Here is a 19413-nt window from a genome sequence, read left to right as displayed (position 1 = left end):
ATGGGAGCATCCATTTCATCTGAGTCCACCGACTTAAATGTTCATCTCGTCTTCACAGAATGCCCTCTTAGAAACATCCAGAATCATGTCTGGGTACTGTGGACCAGCCAAGTGGACGCATAAAATTAACCATCACACACGTGTTCACCTGCCACCTGTGTGTGGGGACGCCTGGACTACATACCATGGGGAGGTCCCCGTGGCCTCTGGCTTGCATGCAGCATGAGTGTTCTGTGAAGGATGCCCCCAGGGTGTGTGACGGGCCAGCCTTCTCCTCTGCCCTGGTCCCCCAGGGCCCTCACCATTGCCTCAGACCTGACATATCCTGTCCTTCCCTTCACATCTCCTTGTCCAAGCACTGGGCTCCGCTTCTTCTCTGGCCTCCCTGGCTCCCAGGAGAGACATCTGGAGTGAGTCGGGGAGCTCCTTGTCACCCCACCTGCTCCTTCTGCTCTGAGACTCAGCAGCTCCGGGGCCTGGTGTGCTACACACCTCTCTTCGTGCCTCTGTGTCCCTACTTGTAAAATGGGACACCAAGGGTTATCAATAACTATAAATGCACCTGAAGGCTTCATAGCATGTGGAGCTTCTGGAAAAGCAACTGGCTGTAGAAAGTGCTGGGTGGGGCAAGCAATTTGTTAGGAATATGATAATGATTACTTATTCACTCAGTACATATGTGCATGAGTTTCCTAGGGCCACTGTAATAAGTTACCACAAACTGGGTGGCTTACAACAGAAATTTACCCTCCCAGAGTTCTGGAGGCCAGAAGTCCAAAATCAAGTTGTTGGCAGGCCAGGCTCCCTCCAAAGGTTCTAGGAGAGAATCCTTCCTGCCTCAGCCAGCTTCTGCAGGCTGCTGTGGTCTGAATGTTCATGTCCCCCCAATTCACATGTTGAATCCTAACCCCAAGGTGATAGTATCAGGGGGTGGGGCCTTTGGGAGGTGATTAGGTCATGGGGGTGGAGCCCCCATGAATGGGATTAGTGCCCTTATAAAAGGGACCCAGAGAGCTGCCTCGCCCCTTCTACCATGTGAGGACGCAGTGAGAAGACGCCGTCTATGAGCCAGGAACTGAATCTGCTGGCACCTTGATTTTGGACTTCCAGCCTCCAGAATAGTGAGAAATAAAGTCCTGTTGTTTATAAGCCTCTCAGTTTAAGGTAATTTGTTATAGCAGCCCGAACAGACTAAGACACCTTGGCTTCAATGGCTCACAGACACACATCTCTGCTTCTGTCTTCACATGGCCTTGTCCTGAGGCTTAAGTACTGCCATTTCCACACCCCGTCTTTAAAATAAAACGCTTACTTATGTTGCTCATAAAAGGAAAACCAGTCACTGTAGGAAATTTGCAACTACAGGGAAAAAAAATAATAATTGGGGCCAGCCCATGGCTCACTTGGTAGAGCATGGTGCTGACAATACCAACTCAAGGGTTAAGATCCCCTTACCAGTCATCTTTTACAAAAAATAAAAAAATAAAAATTTAAAAATCTGCCTGGCTGTACAGAGCAGCTGCTGTCCTGTACCAGAGGCAACCTGGAAGCCAACGGTCCCACCAACGGACATTTATCTGGGATCAAGTGTTTTGAACATTCAGTGTCAGCCCCACTCTTTCTCACATTGGCTCAGTTCCGCTTCCCACGCTTCCCACGTGGTTTGGTTAAAGATGCCAGCCAGCGAGACTGTCACTTTGCTTCAGATATTGCAAATGCTGGATGTGGTGGCAGGGGTCGAAACCTTAGACAGGAAGGGTGACAGATGATGGGGCAGGTGGGGCATTTGGCCACAGAGACAACATCCAGGACGCTGGTGGCAGAAATTCCTTCTTACTTCTTTCCTTACCTGGGGGGTCAGAGCTGAGACCATGACAGAGATGACGGGGGCTGATGGTGCCCCATTCTGAGGATAACATTTAGGAGGCAGATTTGCTGGGATTTCTCACATTCAGCCTTTGACTCACACACCATTCCTTGAACTGCTGGGAAAGTTTCTCGGGGAGAAAAACAAGGGGACACAGCGTTCCCTTGTCCCCTTGTAGGAACATGGGCTGGGTGGTGGGATGGTGCCAGGTGAGCACAGGCCATCACTCTCCTTCACAAGCGTGTGTCCTCCTGGGTGAGATGCCTCACTCAGCACACTGTGTGCTGGATGGCAGCACTAGTGGCTCCAGCCTCATCATGGAGAGCGCCCAGGCACTGCTGTCGCATCTTCGATGTGCGGCTTGGCTCTAAGCAACTTCATCCTGCATGCTGATATGACGCTGATGGTTGGATAGCAAGCTCACTTGGAAATGCACTACCCGGGGTGGGGCTAGTGCTGAGCTGCCTCAGAGGGGTGTCTCATTCTGTGGTTGTGCTGGTTGGGGATGGGGCCTGGTGATTGCCTTTGGGACCCAAGATTGCGTCTTCTCAGAGCCTCTTGTGTTCGCATGCTTGCTCCTCTTTCTGGATCTGTCCCATGCCTCCCCTGACGTGCAAGTGCTCCTTTGGGGCCGTGGGCACATCTGCCTGACCCCTATACCTCCACTGCCAGTGCAGCTGTTGGTTTAGTTGATTTAGCCAACCTGTGTGGATCCCTCCAGGGGGCCAGGCTCTGGACTGACCAGGGTGGGCAGGGCCTCTGACGGCAGGGCTCAGGCCTCATCAGCCCCACAGGTTCAGCTACTGGGGTAGAAACTACCCATAGAGCATGAACATTTTTGCAACAGAAGGCTCGGGGAAGCATTTTGTGGGGAGCCCGATGCTCCTATACCAGTTTCTAAGGGACCCCGTTAATGGCACCAGGCTGGCTGCGCATCACAGATGCTGCCAAGATGCTCTCTCCGTACGGACTGCTCTGTCATTTGCTACTTGTGTTGTTCCAGGACATGGCACAGCCTAAACCAGAGAAAGTGTGCAAAGTGTGGAAGTGTGGATACATGTAAGTATCCACACCCGTGTACATGGGTGCTTGTGTGTATGTGTGTGTGTGTGTGCAACTAAAATTCAATAAAGCGTCATGTGGAGTTTGATATGGGGGCAAAGTCTGGTGAGGTAGGCACCCAAAGTGATTTAGCAGACAGAAGGTGCTGGAAGAACTCCTGCTGATGAGGAGGGCTGATAGCAAACCTTGCACAAACCTTGCACGTAGGACGCTGTGAAGACTGGACTGCATCCACACCTGCATGCTTCGGGATATTGGCTGTATTTTTAACCAGAGTTGCCTACGTATCGGTGTTAGCAGGATTAAAATGGAAAACAAAAGCAAACACAAGAAGAGGTGCTGAATTCAAGGTCCCGATCCTCACTGGGCTGCATGCAAGAAGAGACAGAAAATCCTACAGATCAAAACGAATTACTCAAAGATGGGAAGTAATATTCTGGAGTTCACCGAGAGGGCACAAGTGCCCCGAGGAGACAGAACCAATCCACAGTTGGAATGTTCCACCAAGCTCAGATGGTGCAGATGGCCTTGAAAGTTCAGTGCGTCCAAGTGGAGGCTCTTCAGGAGGTTATTTTGTCCCCAGAGGGAAGCAGTGATGGAGCCCTCGGCCCTGGGAAGACACATGGCAGCCCTTTTCCTTGCTTTTTACAAAGCGAGCGTCTGCCGGGGGATCTGGGAGAGAGAGCCTGGGTGCACGTTAATATCTCAAGCAAGAACAAGCTGGGGCTGGGCTTCCCTGCATGGGCACTATGCCACCCAGAATGTCTGCAGTTCTGGTCCCCAAAGCAAAGGCAGGAAGGAAAGGGCATCTCTCTCCCCTGCGATAGAGACCCTCAAACATGCTGCGTAAACGCATCTTTATTATCTGAGGATTTAAATGTTAAATCCCCATCTCCCGGTACATGAGTGCCCCACCCTGTGTGTCCCCCCAATCGTGCATGCATTTGCTCTGACACATGCCTACAGTCTAGGCTGACTAGCCTGTCAGTCCCCCAGTCTCCCACACATGGCACCAATGCCTCGCTCTGCTCATAAACACAGGACATGCATGTGTCCTTGTGCTCTGGCACCGTTCTGACATTTAATGCTGAATTTACACAGACATATGCATCACATTGCACCGGTCAGTTCTTCTAAGACATATCTGTGAAAAAAGCATGGTGTCCTTCGTGTCCACGTGAGAACTTCTCAGAAGCAGCACCAGGAAACACAACTCCACCAAAAAAGAGTACAGTACCCATTTCTGTATAAGAATATATTATTTAAAAGACAGTTTAAAAATAAAAATTCTGTACAGCATCATGAATTCCTTTTTTTTTTTTTTTTGTATCAGTGAACAAAATGGTTCCTAGAAAATGTGGTCTTGTGGTGCCAGGCGCCCAGAGTGACGGTTCCCGCACAGAGGGTCTGCGAGGCTCAGCCAGCGTGGCCTGGAAGGCAGCCCACACTCCTGTCTTCTTCAGACACAGTCTGCTTGAAAAAAACAAATGATCACTGGTTGGTTCTCGTGGGATTGCACATGCACAGGCAACACAGCAAACATCACAGATCACACACAGACCACTGTAAAAGAACGAGGCCATCGGACATACTTTGAACACATCTAGGCGAAATGAAGTGGTATCGATCCTTCTTGTGAGCCTTTCAAAAATACGACCTGACTTAAAAATGAAAGGCCAACATGTACCGAGCACTTCGTATGAACCAGCACTTGGCTCACTTAATTGCGAAAACAACAATAATGATATTATTACCTGTAGTTTAGAGATTAGGTCTCTGAGACGCTTGTGTGTGTCACTCAGCGGGTGATCAGAAAGCTCAGACTCAACACAAGGGGTGACGGGTGCTGAAGCCTGTCACCACTCCTCTTACAAACCAAACCCAGGTTCTCAGGCCCTGCACCTTGATTGCTTTATAAACCAAGATGCTCTCAAATGATCTGTTAGACATGTGTACGGTGTGTCCTTATTATGAGGAGGCCAGATGGGCTGCTTCTGCGTTCCATGTGGACTAAATGAATGACTCGTATCGAGTGCACAGGAAAACGCCTAAAGCGAGATGCTTTATTTTTGAGAAGCTCTGAGTGTTCCAACTGCACTTTTAAAAAACGCTTTCTCTTGTAAGTGGTGCATATGCCAGTTCTTGGTGTTTTTATTAACTAAAGCTTGTTCCTCCCCTTTCAAAGCACAATCATAATTATTAAATGCAAGGAATAAGTTTCACTTATTTAAAAATATCCCAGAATTCAGACGTTCTCCCTCGCCCACCCCCTCCTTCCACGGTTTCCCCCTCCCTCCCAGTGTTAGTCTAAGCTCCTGTTGGCACCGAGACTTCAGAACAGCATTACCTCCGCTTTTTTTCACATCTCTGCTTTTCTCTCTGGGCTTTTCGGTGGCCCCTGACGTCAAGTTCCCGGTCTCCTTCTGCAGCTAGCACAGAGCGCAGAGAAGCGAGAGTGAGGGCCAGAGGGACAGGCGTGTGCTTGTCTCTTCAGGAGGGTTCTGTTGCCTGCAGATGCTAATCGTGGCAGACTGCTGTCCGCAGCCTCCGTGTGCCAGAACACCTGACACAAGCTTTCCAGAGACAGCTCTGCTTGTGTGCAAACTTCCCTATCACCCAAGGCCTCGCCTGTGTGGCTGTCGTCTGGAGCCTGGACAACGGCTCACAATGGCTGCAGCTGCCATAGCCACAGGGACAGGCGGTGGACGCAGAGTCCCCAGGTCTTCACCGCTTTTGTGTGTCTGTCCTTTCTGTGGGCAGGAAGGTACCCTGGAGGGTCTTAGTGCCCCCACCAGGCAGCAGGGCTTATGACTTGCAGACACAAGTCCTTCTGAGCAGAGCCTCACAGGATGACCCGGGAGAGGGAGAAGCCCTTTTGGCTCTGGCGTTGGGGGTCTGGGCCAGCAGGGCGCCTTGCCCCAGGGACACTCAGGAGCCTGTGGGGTGGGCATGCGGTGGCAGCGGCTGAGTCCTGTGACCAGCACGCTGTGAACTCCCTCGGCGGAGTGCAGAGCACCACGCGTCCTCCTTGGCATGTGCAGTTTTGGTTTCACTGAGGGTACAGTTTCCCTAATTTTATGGATCCCGGCTTTCTGGTGGCATGGAAATGTGCTCCTGCCCCAGGGGTGCCCTGCTCGGCCTCACCCAGCTTCTGGAGTCAGGAGTGTGGAGCAGAGAGCCCGCTTGACCTGCTCGCACAGGGAAGCCTGTTTTCTAAACACGACGCTTACCTCTTTCGTGGCGTCGTCGATTTGTTTCAGCTCCTCGTACCGATCTCTGGACTCCCAGAGGGGCTGCAGCATGAGCTCCTCAACCACGGGGAAGAGCTGGGGAGACAGATGGACTCGCTCAAGCTCATCCTCCTTAAGGTGGCAGAAAATGTTTGCGGAAAATAGGTGTTGGGTCTGTGGTGTCCCAGTGGAGCCCACCAGAAATTTACTCCCACCCAAGTGGCACTTTCGAGGCCTCCTGGCAACTCCAAGGTGATCACGGTTCAGAAGCCATTTGGTCAATTCCACCTCCTGAGATACTTGCACCGGCCAACTGTCACTTGCCCTGTTTCCTGCTCATACACGCCCTCCTCCCTGCACCCCCTCCGTGTGCCCCATGCCCTGTGAGGCAAGGTTGGGAACAGGTTAGGAAGGTCTTAAGACAGGCAAAAGGAGCTGCAGAGGCCTCCCAGCTGCTGGTCCTGGGCATGGGGATTGAGAAGGGGTCTCACAAAGCCACCTGGGATAAGGAGCCACAGGACACGGGGTGGCGAGAAAGGGCACGAAGCTGAGAGGGTCTGTGGCCTCTGTCCAAGGTCCATGCAGGTGGAGGACTCAGGCAGGTGGGCACAGACGGTGCTGGGACCTGCAGGGAGCTGGGTGGGAGCGTGATGTGGGCAGGGAGCCAGACAATGTGTGTGCAGTGTGTGCACGTGTGTGCATGCGAACAGATGTGTGTGCCTGTGTGTGTAGGTGCATGTACATGTGTATATGGTGTGCAGTGTGTACGTGTGTGTGTATGCCATCAGATGTGCCTGTGTGTACGTGTGTGCAGGTGCAGGCACATGAGTGGATGTGTGCATGTGGGTGTATGTGAGTGAATGTACATGCCTATGTGAGCATGTGTGTATATGTGTGTGCATGTGTGTATGTGTGTGCAGGTGCATGTACGTGAGTGGATGTATACATGCATGTGTGTGCACAGGTATGCAAGTGCACGTGTGTGTGCATTTCTCACTGTGGCATCATCATCATGTGCTGACCGTTACTCACCTTGGTCACCATTTCAAACATTGGGATCAGGACAAACTTAATGAACCCAATCTGGGCTGTAGCTTTGGTCACTTTGTCTCGGTCCATGAACGGGGCCACAGGAAGGCCTTCTGACTTCTCACGGTCACTCTGCAGGGAATGCAGGAGACAGCAACATTAAAGGTAGAAATGCCCAAGGATCTGGAGGACATTGAAGATCACTGTTCTAGAGGAAGAGCAAAACAGACTAATTAACCAACGGCCACCCAAACTGCACCACAGATGTGTATCAATCAGTGAGAGCAGGGGAGAGATGGCTCTATCTAGGGCCTAAGTTGGGCCTTCGCTGGGCATCGGTCGGTCACACATATCATAGGCCACCCAGCAGCGAAGCCTGAGAAATCCTCCCACGAGCTCCTGGGGTAGATCAAGCTGTTGTATTTGGCAGCTTGTTGTCCTTTGTGACATCTTCCCTTTCAGGCTGGCTTGGCTTCCTGTGTCTCCCATCTTCCCCGCAGCCATTCTTGTGAGCTGACCTGTGTGGTCTCCACCTCCCAGGCCCTCTCACCTCTACACTTCCTACTTCTTGACTTTTAGGCAGTTCGTACAAGTCTGCCCCTAATAGTGGCTCAATTAGTGGTGACAGATGGCAGTTCTACAACATTAGCCTCTCCGGGTTGTTACTGTCTTTCACAAATCACAGCCTATCTCATTTCTGGGTACGCCCGTGGTGAGGCTTTCTGGAGGCTGGCGGAGCTGTGGGCTGCTGGTGATGCTAGTTCACCTGGAGTGCTCCTTCAAATGCAAACCCTTGTTAAATGGGGCCACTAAGAATGATTAGAGGTCCAATTTTCTGCCAGGCTCTTACCTGCATAAAATATTCTTCTAACAAACAGTCCACCCAGGGCTCTGCAACTTCCATGGGACGGACCTCGTTAGAGATATCGCAGCATTTTATCAAAATCATCTTCAGCTGAAAGAGGAGATTTTGGAATTTAAGCAATGGAAGACATTACACAGCCATGGCTGCAGTTTGGGTCTGGATGTGGCAGCACAGGCAGGAAGGCAGGAGCTCACGCGCCATCCCTCCAGGAGCACGGCCACTTCACTCTGTGGTAGGTTCCCTTGTGGTCTGTGTTTAGATCTCTCAGCCTCATCCAGAGAGACTGGGGAGCACCATTGCACCCACAAAGCGACAGAGTCTTTTCTGGATTTACAGACATTTTGTAATACAAACTATATATTGTAAAGTTCAAAAATAACTTCTTGGTAGTCGGGGATATAGGAAAAATATATAGGAAAACCATCGTTAGGAAGCATAGGTCTCAAAAGAGTAATAGAAAGAAACCCACTGGGTTGGGTAGTGCTGGGACCCCTGGGCAATGAAGCAATGTGTTTAGAGATACAGGTTGATGACGGGGACCCTCACTTCAGCACACAGAGGCCCTGCCTTTGTACCCCCACACCTGCAAATGCTGGGAGAGAAACTGAGCTCTGCCCTGCTGACCCATGCATGTTTTCCACTATGTAGAACTCCAATTCTGGAGTTAGAAAAATCACACAAATCCCAAAGGTGGCCTCGGCTCTGCCCTCTGCTTGCAAACCTGGCGCCTTCTTGTGTCAGCTGAGTCTCTGCGTGCTGGGACCGTGTGCATCCTGCCTATGTGCACTGGCTGAAGTGCCGGCCCTGCAGTGGGGCCTGGGCGTGCACCCTCGAGGTCCTGCCCGGGTCCCCCTTTCCAGCCTCCCTGGTCACCCCAGCCCAGACGATGCCCTTCACAGCACTGCCCCGCACTGGCTGCATGCTCTGGTGCTATTCCCCAGATGGGCACGTTTCTCGTCTTCCCAGGAGTAGCCAGCTACCTGCCCTCAGGACTGGCTGGGAGGGCCAGCGTCCTGTGGCCCTGCCTTGTGCCAGGCATAAATGACCGGCACCTGGAACTGCCAACATTGCAGATCGAGGTGTTGGCCGCAGATCAGGGTCTGGGGTTGATGGGGCGTGAACGTCCACCTGAGGCGCAGGCCCTGGACCCGCCTGCCTTGTCTGCCCCTCCGCAGCTCAGTCCAACTCAAGGTCTGCACGCAGCAGACTGGTTCTGGCCTTTCTCATCTCTTCTGCGAGGAGTCCGGCTCCAGGCTGCAGGCAGTCACAGGGCTTTGCCTGGCAGCCCTCGCGGGGGAAGCTGTCCCCACACCAGGCCTAGTGCTGGCAAGGGTCACAGTCTCCGGACGGGTCAAGGCCACAGGCCCTGCTGGCCGTGCTCCCATCTACATTCCCAGCCAGCTGCCTCCAGTGGAGGCCTCCTGAGGGGCGCAGGTGACTGGGAACTTTTCCACTCCCAGTTCTGCCCCTGCCCTCCCAGTTGCCCGTGTCCACACAGGGGCCAGGGCTCTCGTCTGGGTAGTGAGTAAAGGCTGGGCTGCCACCTTGGGTCTGGCTCCCCTCCCTCCTGAGCACCTGGCAGCTCCACACTCTGCCTCCTGCCGGCTCCTCGGCTCCCCATCTCCCCGGCTCCTGGGCTGGCCTTCCTCATGTCTCAGAGGGAGGCAGTGGCCAGGACAGAGGCCCAGCCTGCCTCTCCCCCTCCCACCTCCAGAGTCATCCAGGCCTCATTCCTCTCGGCCTCCCTCACATCCTAGAGGACAGGCGGCACGTGCCACAGTCCATGGGTTTCCCAGGAGTGAGGGAGTAGCTTGCCACGAATCCGACATGCCTGTCTCTCTCTACTCTCCCTCTTAGTGCAGGGATGCTCCCTGGGATGCTGACTTGGGGGAGATGTGTTCCCCCACTGTTGAATTATTCACAGGAGTGTGCCTTTCCTCCCATGCAAATATAGCATCAGCTACCTCAGCCTTACACAGCGAATGGTCCCCGAGGCTTGACCTTGCCAAGACTGGATGGTTAGAAGTTCAGCCGATCTAAGAGGAGTGTCCCTGTCAATCAGCTTCTCTGGCAGTGGAAAGTGACGGTACTGATTTTAAACAGATGGTCAACGCTGAAAGGGTGAGAGTGCAGGAAGGACACTCAGTGCTCACACAAGCCTCAATACCACCCACTTTTGCTTCCCAGGCTGGGAAGGCATTTCCACTCATTTTTCTCTTTAAAAAGGGCAGACACAGGGCAAACCAGGCACACCTCACTGGTCACCTGGCCCTGGTCATGGAGGGTGTCCCGAAACACTGAGTAAGGGACCTGCTGGGCCCGAGATGCCCTTGCAGCAGCTGGTTCTCAGTACATCCTGGGCTGTGCCTGCATGGGACAGCCAGCCCTATTCTCAGGAAACCGAGCAGGATGCACTGCCCTCACCCATTAATCAGCTGCAAATCAAAGCCTTTCACCACACAGCACAGCTGTTGCAGGAGAGCAGGATCTGCGAGAGGCCTTCCTAGTAAGTTATGACCTTGAAAACCAGCTCCATAGATACCTTGTTCCAAGGCAAGGCTGAGACTTTTGGCTTCTCGGTTTCTGTCTGAGCTGGACAGGACGCCCCCCACTCAGCCAGCCCCCCAGAGGCAGAACCGCCACTCACCAGGGTCATGTGCTCCTCGTTGCTGTAGTCAAAATTCTCCATTTTTTCTTTGAAAGAATCCATAATTTCTGCATGTCTTGCCATGTCAGTGGCCAGGATTAAAGTGATCATCCCCTGAATAGGGAGAGAACAAAGCATTAACCCAGGTGCAATCTCAGCAATTACCCAGCAGACCCCTACTGTGCACCAAGACCCCTGGACACAGGGCTTCATTTGGTCCTCATGCCAATGGCACACACATGTCTACGAATCACTGTCCCAACGTTTGGAGATAAAGACAGGGAGATGTGAGGGCCAGAGGAACATGCCCAGTCTGCGGGTGGTGAGTGGGGGCTATGGGTCCAGCCCAGGTTACACCACAGGCCTGCCAGGACGGCTAACTTGCACATCGTGGTGCTCACCTGTAATCTAGACATATGGTTTGTTCCTTCCAGATCTTGTTGTTGGAGGCCAGTAGCTGATCTTCCCAACAGTACTTTTCCTATTCTCTAATCTATGTGCAATTATATTTGTACATATTGTTTGGGAATGATTAAAGTCAGGACACATTTAATAACATTCCTTTATTAACAAATTTTTAAATGAGGGTGCGATGAGTTTTTTAATATAAATATTTCATTACCTTTTTAGCCAAATTTTGGTTTAGGAAAAGTAGTATAATTTGAAACTATGACTATCCATACATGCACCAACCCTCCGTCCTTCTACCTATCCATGCACGCATCCATCAGCCATCCATCCACTTGTCCACACATTTATTTATCCATCCACCCACCCATCTACCCATTTATCATCCATCCATCCACCATCCATCCATCCATCAATCCACCCATCCATCATCCATCCACCCATCCTCCCACCCATCTATCATCCATCCACCCACCCATCCATGCATCTATCATCCATCCATCCACCCACCATCCATCATCCATCCACCCACCATCTATCCATCGATCCACCATCCATCCATCCATCTATCCATTCACTCATCTATTTATGTATTCATCCACCCATCCATTTCCATAAACATAGAACACATCTCTGTGCCAGGTATGGTGTTCAACTTTTCCAAGAAAATAAAACCACAAGCATCAAATATAAAACCCAAATTAATCCATATAAATAATCTCAAATGTATATTTTTTGGGGTAGGCATCACTTGCATTTTGAATATGCAGTTTTTCTGTAAAGATTTAATTGTGTTATTAATGAAGGATTTATTCAGTTATCCTTGAAAATCTCCAATGACATTTTTTTTTTTAAAGAAATTGGGACAACTGATTTTACCCCCATAAGAAAATCTTACTTGAAAGTCAGTAAACCACTTGAAGCAGGACACCCTGTGTGCCCGTGGTGGCAATATAAGGTGGGGTGGCTGCTCCTCTAATCAGGCTCCCCCCTTCTCTTTCAGGACACTGCTCTGACATAGTTTGTCGGGTGCTACAAACACTGAGGGGTGTTCGCTTGCTTTGGTTTTCTGGGTCCTGCTGGAGCTCCCACCTGGCAGCCATCAGAGAGGCTGCAGCAAATGCCATGTTCTCTCGTCATGGTTTGGCCCTTCATCTTCCGAGGAAGGTTCGCTACAGCTTATCATAATACCACGGGGTGCATGCTCAGAGTGGGCCCATAAACATGGAAGGGAGGGCAGAAAGCCTGTAGATAAAGGGGAGAGACTGTACCAGGACTCATGATTCAATAATGATTGCAATTAAGCACTGGGTTTAGTTTGAACTTCTTGGAAATGCAGACAAACCGGGAAACAATGGTTTATGAGGCTGTTGCTCTCTGATAAATTGAAGCTTATCAGTTCTCCACGAGAGATATGAGCTTTTCCCAGCATTGGATTCTGGAGAGTCTGCAGCAGCTGCATCCTGAAGGAAGCCATTGGAGACTGAGAATGGGTGAGGTTTGCACCACGGACGGCAGAAGACGGCACCTTGCATGTGTATCCTGGGGCTGCCATACAAAGTACCATGAACTGGGTGACTTTCAACAACACTAATTCATTCTCTCTCAGTTCTGGAGGCCAGAAGTCCAGAATCAAGGTATTGCAGGGCCAGGCTCCCTCTAAAGCCTCCAGGGAAGGATGCTTCCTGCCTCTTCCAGCTTCTGGTGGCCCCAAGTGTCCCTTGGCTGATAGATGCAGCACTCCAGCCTCTGCTTCCATCGTCACATGGTCTTCTCCTCTGTGTCTGTGTCTTCTCTTCTGTCTCTTTTAAGGACACTTGTCATTGAATTTAGAGCCCACCTGGGCAATCCGCGCTGATATTATTTGTAGATCATAACTTAAGTACATCTGCAAAGACCCTTTTTCCAGACAAGGTCACATTCACAGATTCTGGGGGTTGGGAGGTGAACACCTTTTTTGCGGGGGGAGGAGGTGCTACCATTCAACCCACTACACTACTCCCAGAGGTCACTCCCTGCAAACACCAGAGGATGGAGCACCAAGCTATGGCTTGATGGGGACCCCCTGGGCGGAAGGGGGTGCTATTTTTGGTGAGCTGGAGGTGTTTGCTGCAGGGCAGGTGGCCGCTAGGCAGGATAATCTTTCTTTCATGCAGGTGCCTTTCTTCTTCCTCTCCACGTGCACTGAGAAAGGGAAAGGTCCCTTATCTAAGTGGTGGCGGGACTTACCAAGACAATGGGTGGAGGGTGATAGCAGCTGGGGGTTAGGGGACTGTGGTCAGCTCTACTGGGCTGGATGCAGCAGATGTGTCTGTCCAAGCTTGTGCCCCCTTGGGCAAGTTATCTACCTGCTCTAAGCCTCAGTTTCTTGGACTGAAATATGGACAAGCACTTGTCTCAAAGGAGCCAGTGGGGGTTGAATTAAATGGTGGCTGTGAAGTGCAGGTCAGAGGATACCATATGCACCCGGCAAGGACACCTCTTTTCTTGGGGCTCCATTCTGGGCCCTGGAGGAGGTGGGGAAGGAGGGTGGGTCTCCTAGGGTCCCTGAGGGGCACTGTGGGAATAGGAGCTTCCAGGAGCCTCCAGCTACTGGACAGTGGGGTTCCGCTCTGTCCCCACCTGAATGTCCCCCAACCCCAGTCAGCAGCCCCTCGCCCCGCACACCTGTCGGATCTGCTTGAACCCCTCTGGAGGCACATTGGAGAAGATGTTGCACTCGGGCTGGGCAAGGATCTGAAAGGCCACGGCACAGTGGTGGTTCTCCAGTGGGGAGATGTCGTTGTATCGGACGGCCAGTTCCGTGCGGGCGTTGATCTGGTACCTGGAGTGTGATCACAGAGCAAGCAGAGGCTCAGGCACCCGGCACTGGGGCACCTGCATGTCAGGGCAGCCACGCGGGGTGTCTGGCAGCTCCTGCAGAGGCTGAAGGAAGCGCGAAGGGCTGGTGAAGCTGACTGCACATGGTCTGCCCATGCCCGGAGCTCCCTTATGCTGCACTGCCATCCTGGAACTAGATATCCCCACCAGGACAGTGCCCTGAAGGCATCACGGCCTTTTGCAAAAATTGCCAAGCTTTCAATATGTGTCAAAGGCAGACATTTGGGAGAAGAATCGGGGTATGTGTCTGCTCAGAGCTGTGCTGAAGCCCTCATTGCAGGCCTGTGCTGTGCGCGTCGTGTGCAGAAAGGGAACAGGTGGATGTCTGTGGTGGCGGCTACACCTCGGAATCTACTAGGTTCTGACAGATGAGGGCTCGCAGGACACTTGACATCATCGCAAACACATATTCAGCAAAAAGGATCGATGCGTCACTATGAGCGCAAGCCAGTGCCACATGGCCTGGACTCTGTCAGTTCCGTGGGGCGGAGCTCTGCACCCTGCAGAGGCAGGAGTGGTTGGTGTCCATCAGGGCTTGGCCCGTCCTAACCCCGGCCCTGCAGGGGCCCGTCCCACCCCCTGCTGTCCTGCAGCTCCTTCTCCTGTTCACTCGCCCTTGGCCTCTGCCCCACCCCTGCTGCCCATGGGAGGGTGAGCACAGAGGACACAGAGCGGAGGGCTGCCTGCCACCCCTTTCCACACAAGCCTCACTCCGCTGGGGGGTGGGGAGGTGCCGGCGCTGCCAGGGCTCTGCCGTGTACATGCTGGGCCCAGTGCCAGGACCGCGAAGGGTGAGGCAGCCCCTCAGGGTTTGATTACTCTGAAGGTTCCAGGTCAGGGGAAGCCCCAGGCCTTGCACAAAGTCCAAAAGCTGGGAGGTGCGTCCTGCAGAGGCAGAGCTGGGGCCCGGGAGGCCTTTGCTGACAGCCCCGGCTGCGACCTGGTCTGAGGGTTGAGCTGATAAGTACCCCCAAATAGCCAGGGCACCTTTTAAAAGAAAAGAGAAAAAAATCATTACATACGTGTTGTTGTATCCTGGATGGTCTAGATCATGGCAGATGGCTGCTGTCATTAGGATCAAGATATCCATTTGGGAAAACTTCTCCTGGTGGAAAACAGTTTAAGGATGGGGTAAGGAAGGGGCTGGAATTGGAGGGGAAATGAGTGATACAGATAGGATCACAGGTAAGCCCCCTCTAGCCATCCCACCCTCTTGGCCTGGTGGGAGAGGACCCGCCTGCCTGGGGTGGGGGTGCTTCCACAGGAGGGGGAGGGGCAGTTGGGGACCGACACCAAGGCTGTCACTCTCTCTGTGGGGCTGGCACTGGGCTCCCTGGAAGGGGTCTCCCCCTGCACTGGGAATCAAGGTCTGGGTGGCAGCGGGGCAGGACCCACCTGGAGGCTGCAGAGCCAGACCATGCTGTACATCATCTGTGCCACACAGAAGCAGTGCCGGAAGTTGTGGAAAGGGTTGTTCCTGTAATTGTCGTGCACGCAGAGCTGCGAGAGAGGCAGAGGCTCTGAGTGCCCTGTGCCCCAGCCCACCCAGCTCTCTTCCCAACAGTGCCCGGGGGCTGCTAACTGTTCCAGATGCTTCCTGCCAGACCCTCGCCCCAGCCAGAGGCGAACAGTGTCCTGTTTAGCACAGGTACAGATGAGGTGGCCCAGGGAGCCCGAGAACGTGCAACGGGCCACACCACAGCACCTGGGCAGGTGTGGGGATAGAGTTCCCACGGAGTTTTCACCCTGGGGTCACAGACTGAGCTGTCCCCAGAGGTGTCTGATGAGCCACGTGGGGACAGGACTTTGGGGGTGGGGCAGGGGAGCTCTGGGTCTCCGATCACCAGGAAACCTTTAGGACTTTTAATACTTGATTCTGAGCAATATTTTATTATTTTTTAAAAAATCTGCTGCTGAGCACACTCGTACATATACACACACACACACACACATGCGTGCGCTCCACATGCTGCTGCTTTAGAACACATGGCTTCAGTCTTTCCTCCCTGATTCTTACTATTTTCTCACTAATCAGAGCAGGAGCTTAGCAAGTAAGGAGTGTTTTGGAGAAAGGACAGAGATTGGCTGAATGTCCTGGCAGAACTTCCATGGAAATGTCACTTCCACTTGCAGGAAGCCCAGTGCCATGGGAAGGAAAGTGCCCCACAACCCACTCAAGCATAGCTCAATGCAGCCATGTGCTAAGGAAGGATGGAGTGGGCTCGGCACTTACCAGCCACCTCTTGAGGATGATGGGGTTGATGCTGAAGTCTCTGACCAGGCCCAGGTCGTGGTACATGTGCTCCAAGCAGCTCAGCATCTGTGGGCACAGGAGCATGGTGGTCAGCAGCAGGGGCACGAGGTGGCTTCCCCCACTGTCCTGGGGATGCCACCAGGGCAAGCCCCATGGGAAGGTGGGCTCTCCCCTTCCCAGAGAGTCCCCTGAGAGCAGAGCCTGAGCAGTGGGACTTGGGAGGAAAGGCCTGTTGATGGCCCCTCAAGATCACCCAGACAGGGTGTGGGGTTTCAGAGAGCAGCTGGGGTTTCCTGGCATTGGAGGAAGCGGTTCAGCAAGGGACACAACCGGGTGAGAGGGTACCCCTCCTCCCCAATGACCACACCAAAAATGATTTTATTTATTTCTACACATGAAAAACAGTCTCAGTGGACCCATATTACAGTTTCAGCTTCTAGGACGCGGTTCCTTCCATCCAGCACTCGCCTGAGAACTGGGTGCCCTCACAGACAGAAAGGCCTTTTCCCTGCCTGAGGCTGGGGGATCGAAGGAGCTTTGACGAGATACATCCCAAAACTGCTAAATTACACTCCTCTGGGGCCCCTTTGGGACCGGAGATACGCTTTTTCATGTCTTAATTGTAGCACCCGCAAGGTGAGCCTCTGTCTGGTGAGCTGCTCCTCCTAAACCTAATTGCATTGAATTCTGTCTTCCACAGAGACCCATGTTCAAGTTGAAAAGGATTTTGTCCTTAGTCCCCAAGAGGATTTATTTTCATTGCTGAGATCTATTTAAATATAGCTCAGAGCTTTGGAGCTCATTCAGCTAAAGAAGAAAAGATGAAATGATTTGAAAAAATGAGAGTTTGAAAAAAGTGGGCTTTGCTTTCTGGGAAAAGCAGGTCTTGGATGGAGGGCCTGGGGGGATGGTAGATCTGCAAGACGGGGATGATTTAGACATCCCTGGGGGGCAAGTGGCAGGACACGAGCTGAGAGCTGCTCCGCCCAAGGCCACATGCCTAGGCCTGCCTCTGTCCCATGCCTGCTCAGGGAGGTGTCCCTGATGGAGCCTGGAACAGCTTCCCAAGTTGTTCCCTCAGTACACTGCGTGACGTTCTCTTCCCAAAAGGGCATGTTCCAGACTGGACTGTGTCCTCGCCCGGCAATAGGCTAAAGCCCTAACCCCAGTGTGACTGTATCTGGGGATGGGGCCTTAAGGAGGTAATTAAGGTTAAATGAAGTCATATGGGTGGAGCGCTAATCTAACAGGACTTCTGTCCTCATGAGAATGCGAAGGGATGCAGGCAAGTGCGTGCACAGAGTGAGGCCAGGTGAGGACACGGCGAGGAGGTGGCACTTGCAGCCAGGACAGAGGCCTCAGGAGAAGCCAGCCCTGAGACACCTGATCTCAGACTTCCAGCCACAGGGACTGTGAGGAACACACTTGTGCTGTTGGAGCTGTCCACTCTCTGGCACTTTGCAATGACAGCTTGAGCAAATTAGGAGAAGGCGTACCACTACCATCCAGTTTTACTTGTTACCTAATACATGAGACCTGGAAATGCTGCCAAGTATGGAAAATTTTGTAAATCCAATCCTACGATCAAAGCATCGGTGGAAAGCTATGAAATATGTTCAGGAGCACAGACTTCAATGGCAAAGAATCCATTTGGAAAACTGGAAACTGCCCCAGAGGCGGGCCACATATGGGATCCTGGGATGTCACACACGGAATGTCCTTACAGCATTCTAACCACACCCTCATCTTCCTGAGGGACAGTGTGAGTGCAGGTAAGACAACGGGCAGGGGCGCCAGGTCTGGAGATGGGGGCCCTTGAAGGAGCCCGTTACAGAACAGCTGGGGTCTGCACCCTGGCGTGAGGATGGAGGGACAGCAGCCTCAAAACCCCTCACTCCTGCCCCACCAGCCCAGACACTGCTGACGTTCCCCCAAAGAGGTGAACTGTTTGCTGTGAAATCAGAGTCAAGAGGAGAAGATGACTGGCAGACGAAACCATCTGGTGTCACTTACATGCGCAGACACGGCTTCGGAGCAGGAGTGGCACATCTGTTGCCACGATCACAGCCCCAGCCCTGGGTGGTGCGTGAGTGGCCAGTTCCCGGACAGATGGGAGAAACAGAGGCAGCATGCCAACGTGTCTGCAGTCTGGTGTGGGATGGGCAGGACCCTGGGCCGAGCCGCAGCATTGTCACGCCCCTGGGAGGAGAGAGGGGACCATCGCTGGGGATTCTGACATTCCCTGGTGCTGCCTCACAGGTGGGTGGTGCAGTTTTGCGGGCTGGATGGGCTGCTGTATTCTCGGGTGTGTTCCTTCAGTTGTCCGTCTTTGCTGCTCACACTCCAAAGTTCCTGGCATCCCCAGACCTGCTGGAGGCCAAGTCTCCTGCCTTTGGGCACCTCTGGTTCATGAGCAGCAGGCAGCTGGATACTTCTTGGAAGCACCGGAACCCCTCACCAGTGTCCCCGGGTGCCCTTGAGATCTGCTGCAGCAGAGGCCACACGAGGCTGAGTCCAGCTGCAGGACCCACCGCCTCTCTCACCCACACCTTGATAGTGGCTGTCATTATACTCTGCAAATCAGGGGCAATAGGTGGCAGCCTTTCTGCTAAGGATGTGTGAATCCTTCAGCCTGGTGGGGCAACCTTCACCACTCCAGCCACAGCAGTGCTGCGGGCTCCATGGTAGAAAGTGGCAGAAAGGATGGCAAGAGCTGGTCGGTTTCCACGTGGGCGTCCTGCCATACATGGCCCTGGGCTTTGTTCTCACTCCCAGTGGGCTGAAGTCAAAATGATCTTGGGGATCATGATTTTTCTAGACGATGCTCTAGGAGTGCACCTGTCCACCTGCTGGATGCAGGAGCTGCTAGTTCTAAGCCACCTGTGCCATCACAGCTGGCCTGTGGAATGGCTGTGTGGCCTCCATCCCCGTTCAGGGGAGCCAAGGAGACACGAGGTCCTGACAATTCTCTACAAAGTGCCACCGCCCGCTGTGCGTGCCTCCCACTGGGCCCTTCCTAATGAGTCATGTGCTAGCCAATGCCAGCTGCACGTCTGAAGCAGAGCCCGCTTCTCCAGCCCTAGTGCCAGCCTTGCTCTCTCAGAGCTGCGGACCATTGCTCTGGCCTCCTGCTGCTCTTCTTGGGTGAACTGGGCTGGGGAGTGGCAGCTC

At 52.9% G+C, this 19413-nt stretch overlaps 1 protein-coding gene across 1 annotated transcript in view; it reads right to left on the bottom strand.

Moving 5' to 3' along the window:
- Positions 1 to 4319: 4319 nt before the first annotated feature.
- The window catches only part of PDE9A (phosphodiesterase 9A), a 100547-nt gene continuing 85453 nt past the window's right edge, over positions 4320 to 19413 (bottom strand). The window contains exons 10-19 of the mRNA XM_063098510.1: positions 16222 to 16308; positions 15384 to 15488; positions 15011 to 15093; positions 13776 to 13932; positions 10701 to 10814; positions 8039 to 8143; positions 7192 to 7320; positions 6160 to 6255; positions 5277 to 5358; positions 4320 to 4399 (exon numbers count right to left, since the gene is read on the bottom strand). Of these exons, the coding sequence (XP_062954580.1) occupies positions 4389 to 4399; positions 5277 to 5358; positions 6160 to 6255; positions 7192 to 7320; positions 8039 to 8143; positions 10701 to 10814; positions 13776 to 13932; positions 15011 to 15093; positions 15384 to 15488; positions 16222 to 16308 (969 nt within the window). The 3' untranslated portion in view covers positions 4320 to 4388. The remainder of the gene's footprint in view (positions 4400 to 5276; positions 5359 to 6159; positions 6256 to 7191; positions 7321 to 8038; positions 8144 to 10700; positions 10815 to 13775; positions 13933 to 15010; positions 15094 to 15383; positions 15489 to 16221; positions 16309 to 19413) is intronic.

Source organism: Cynocephalus volans, chromosome 1 (genome assembly GCF_027409185.1).
Source record: "Cynocephalus volans isolate mCynVol1 chromosome 1, mCynVol1.pri, whole genome shotgun sequence".
In the NCBI taxonomy this organism is placed as follows: Eukaryota; Metazoa; Chordata; class Mammalia; order Dermoptera; family Cynocephalidae; genus Cynocephalus; species Cynocephalus volans.
This window is presented reverse-complemented; position numbering and strand designations above follow the sequence as displayed.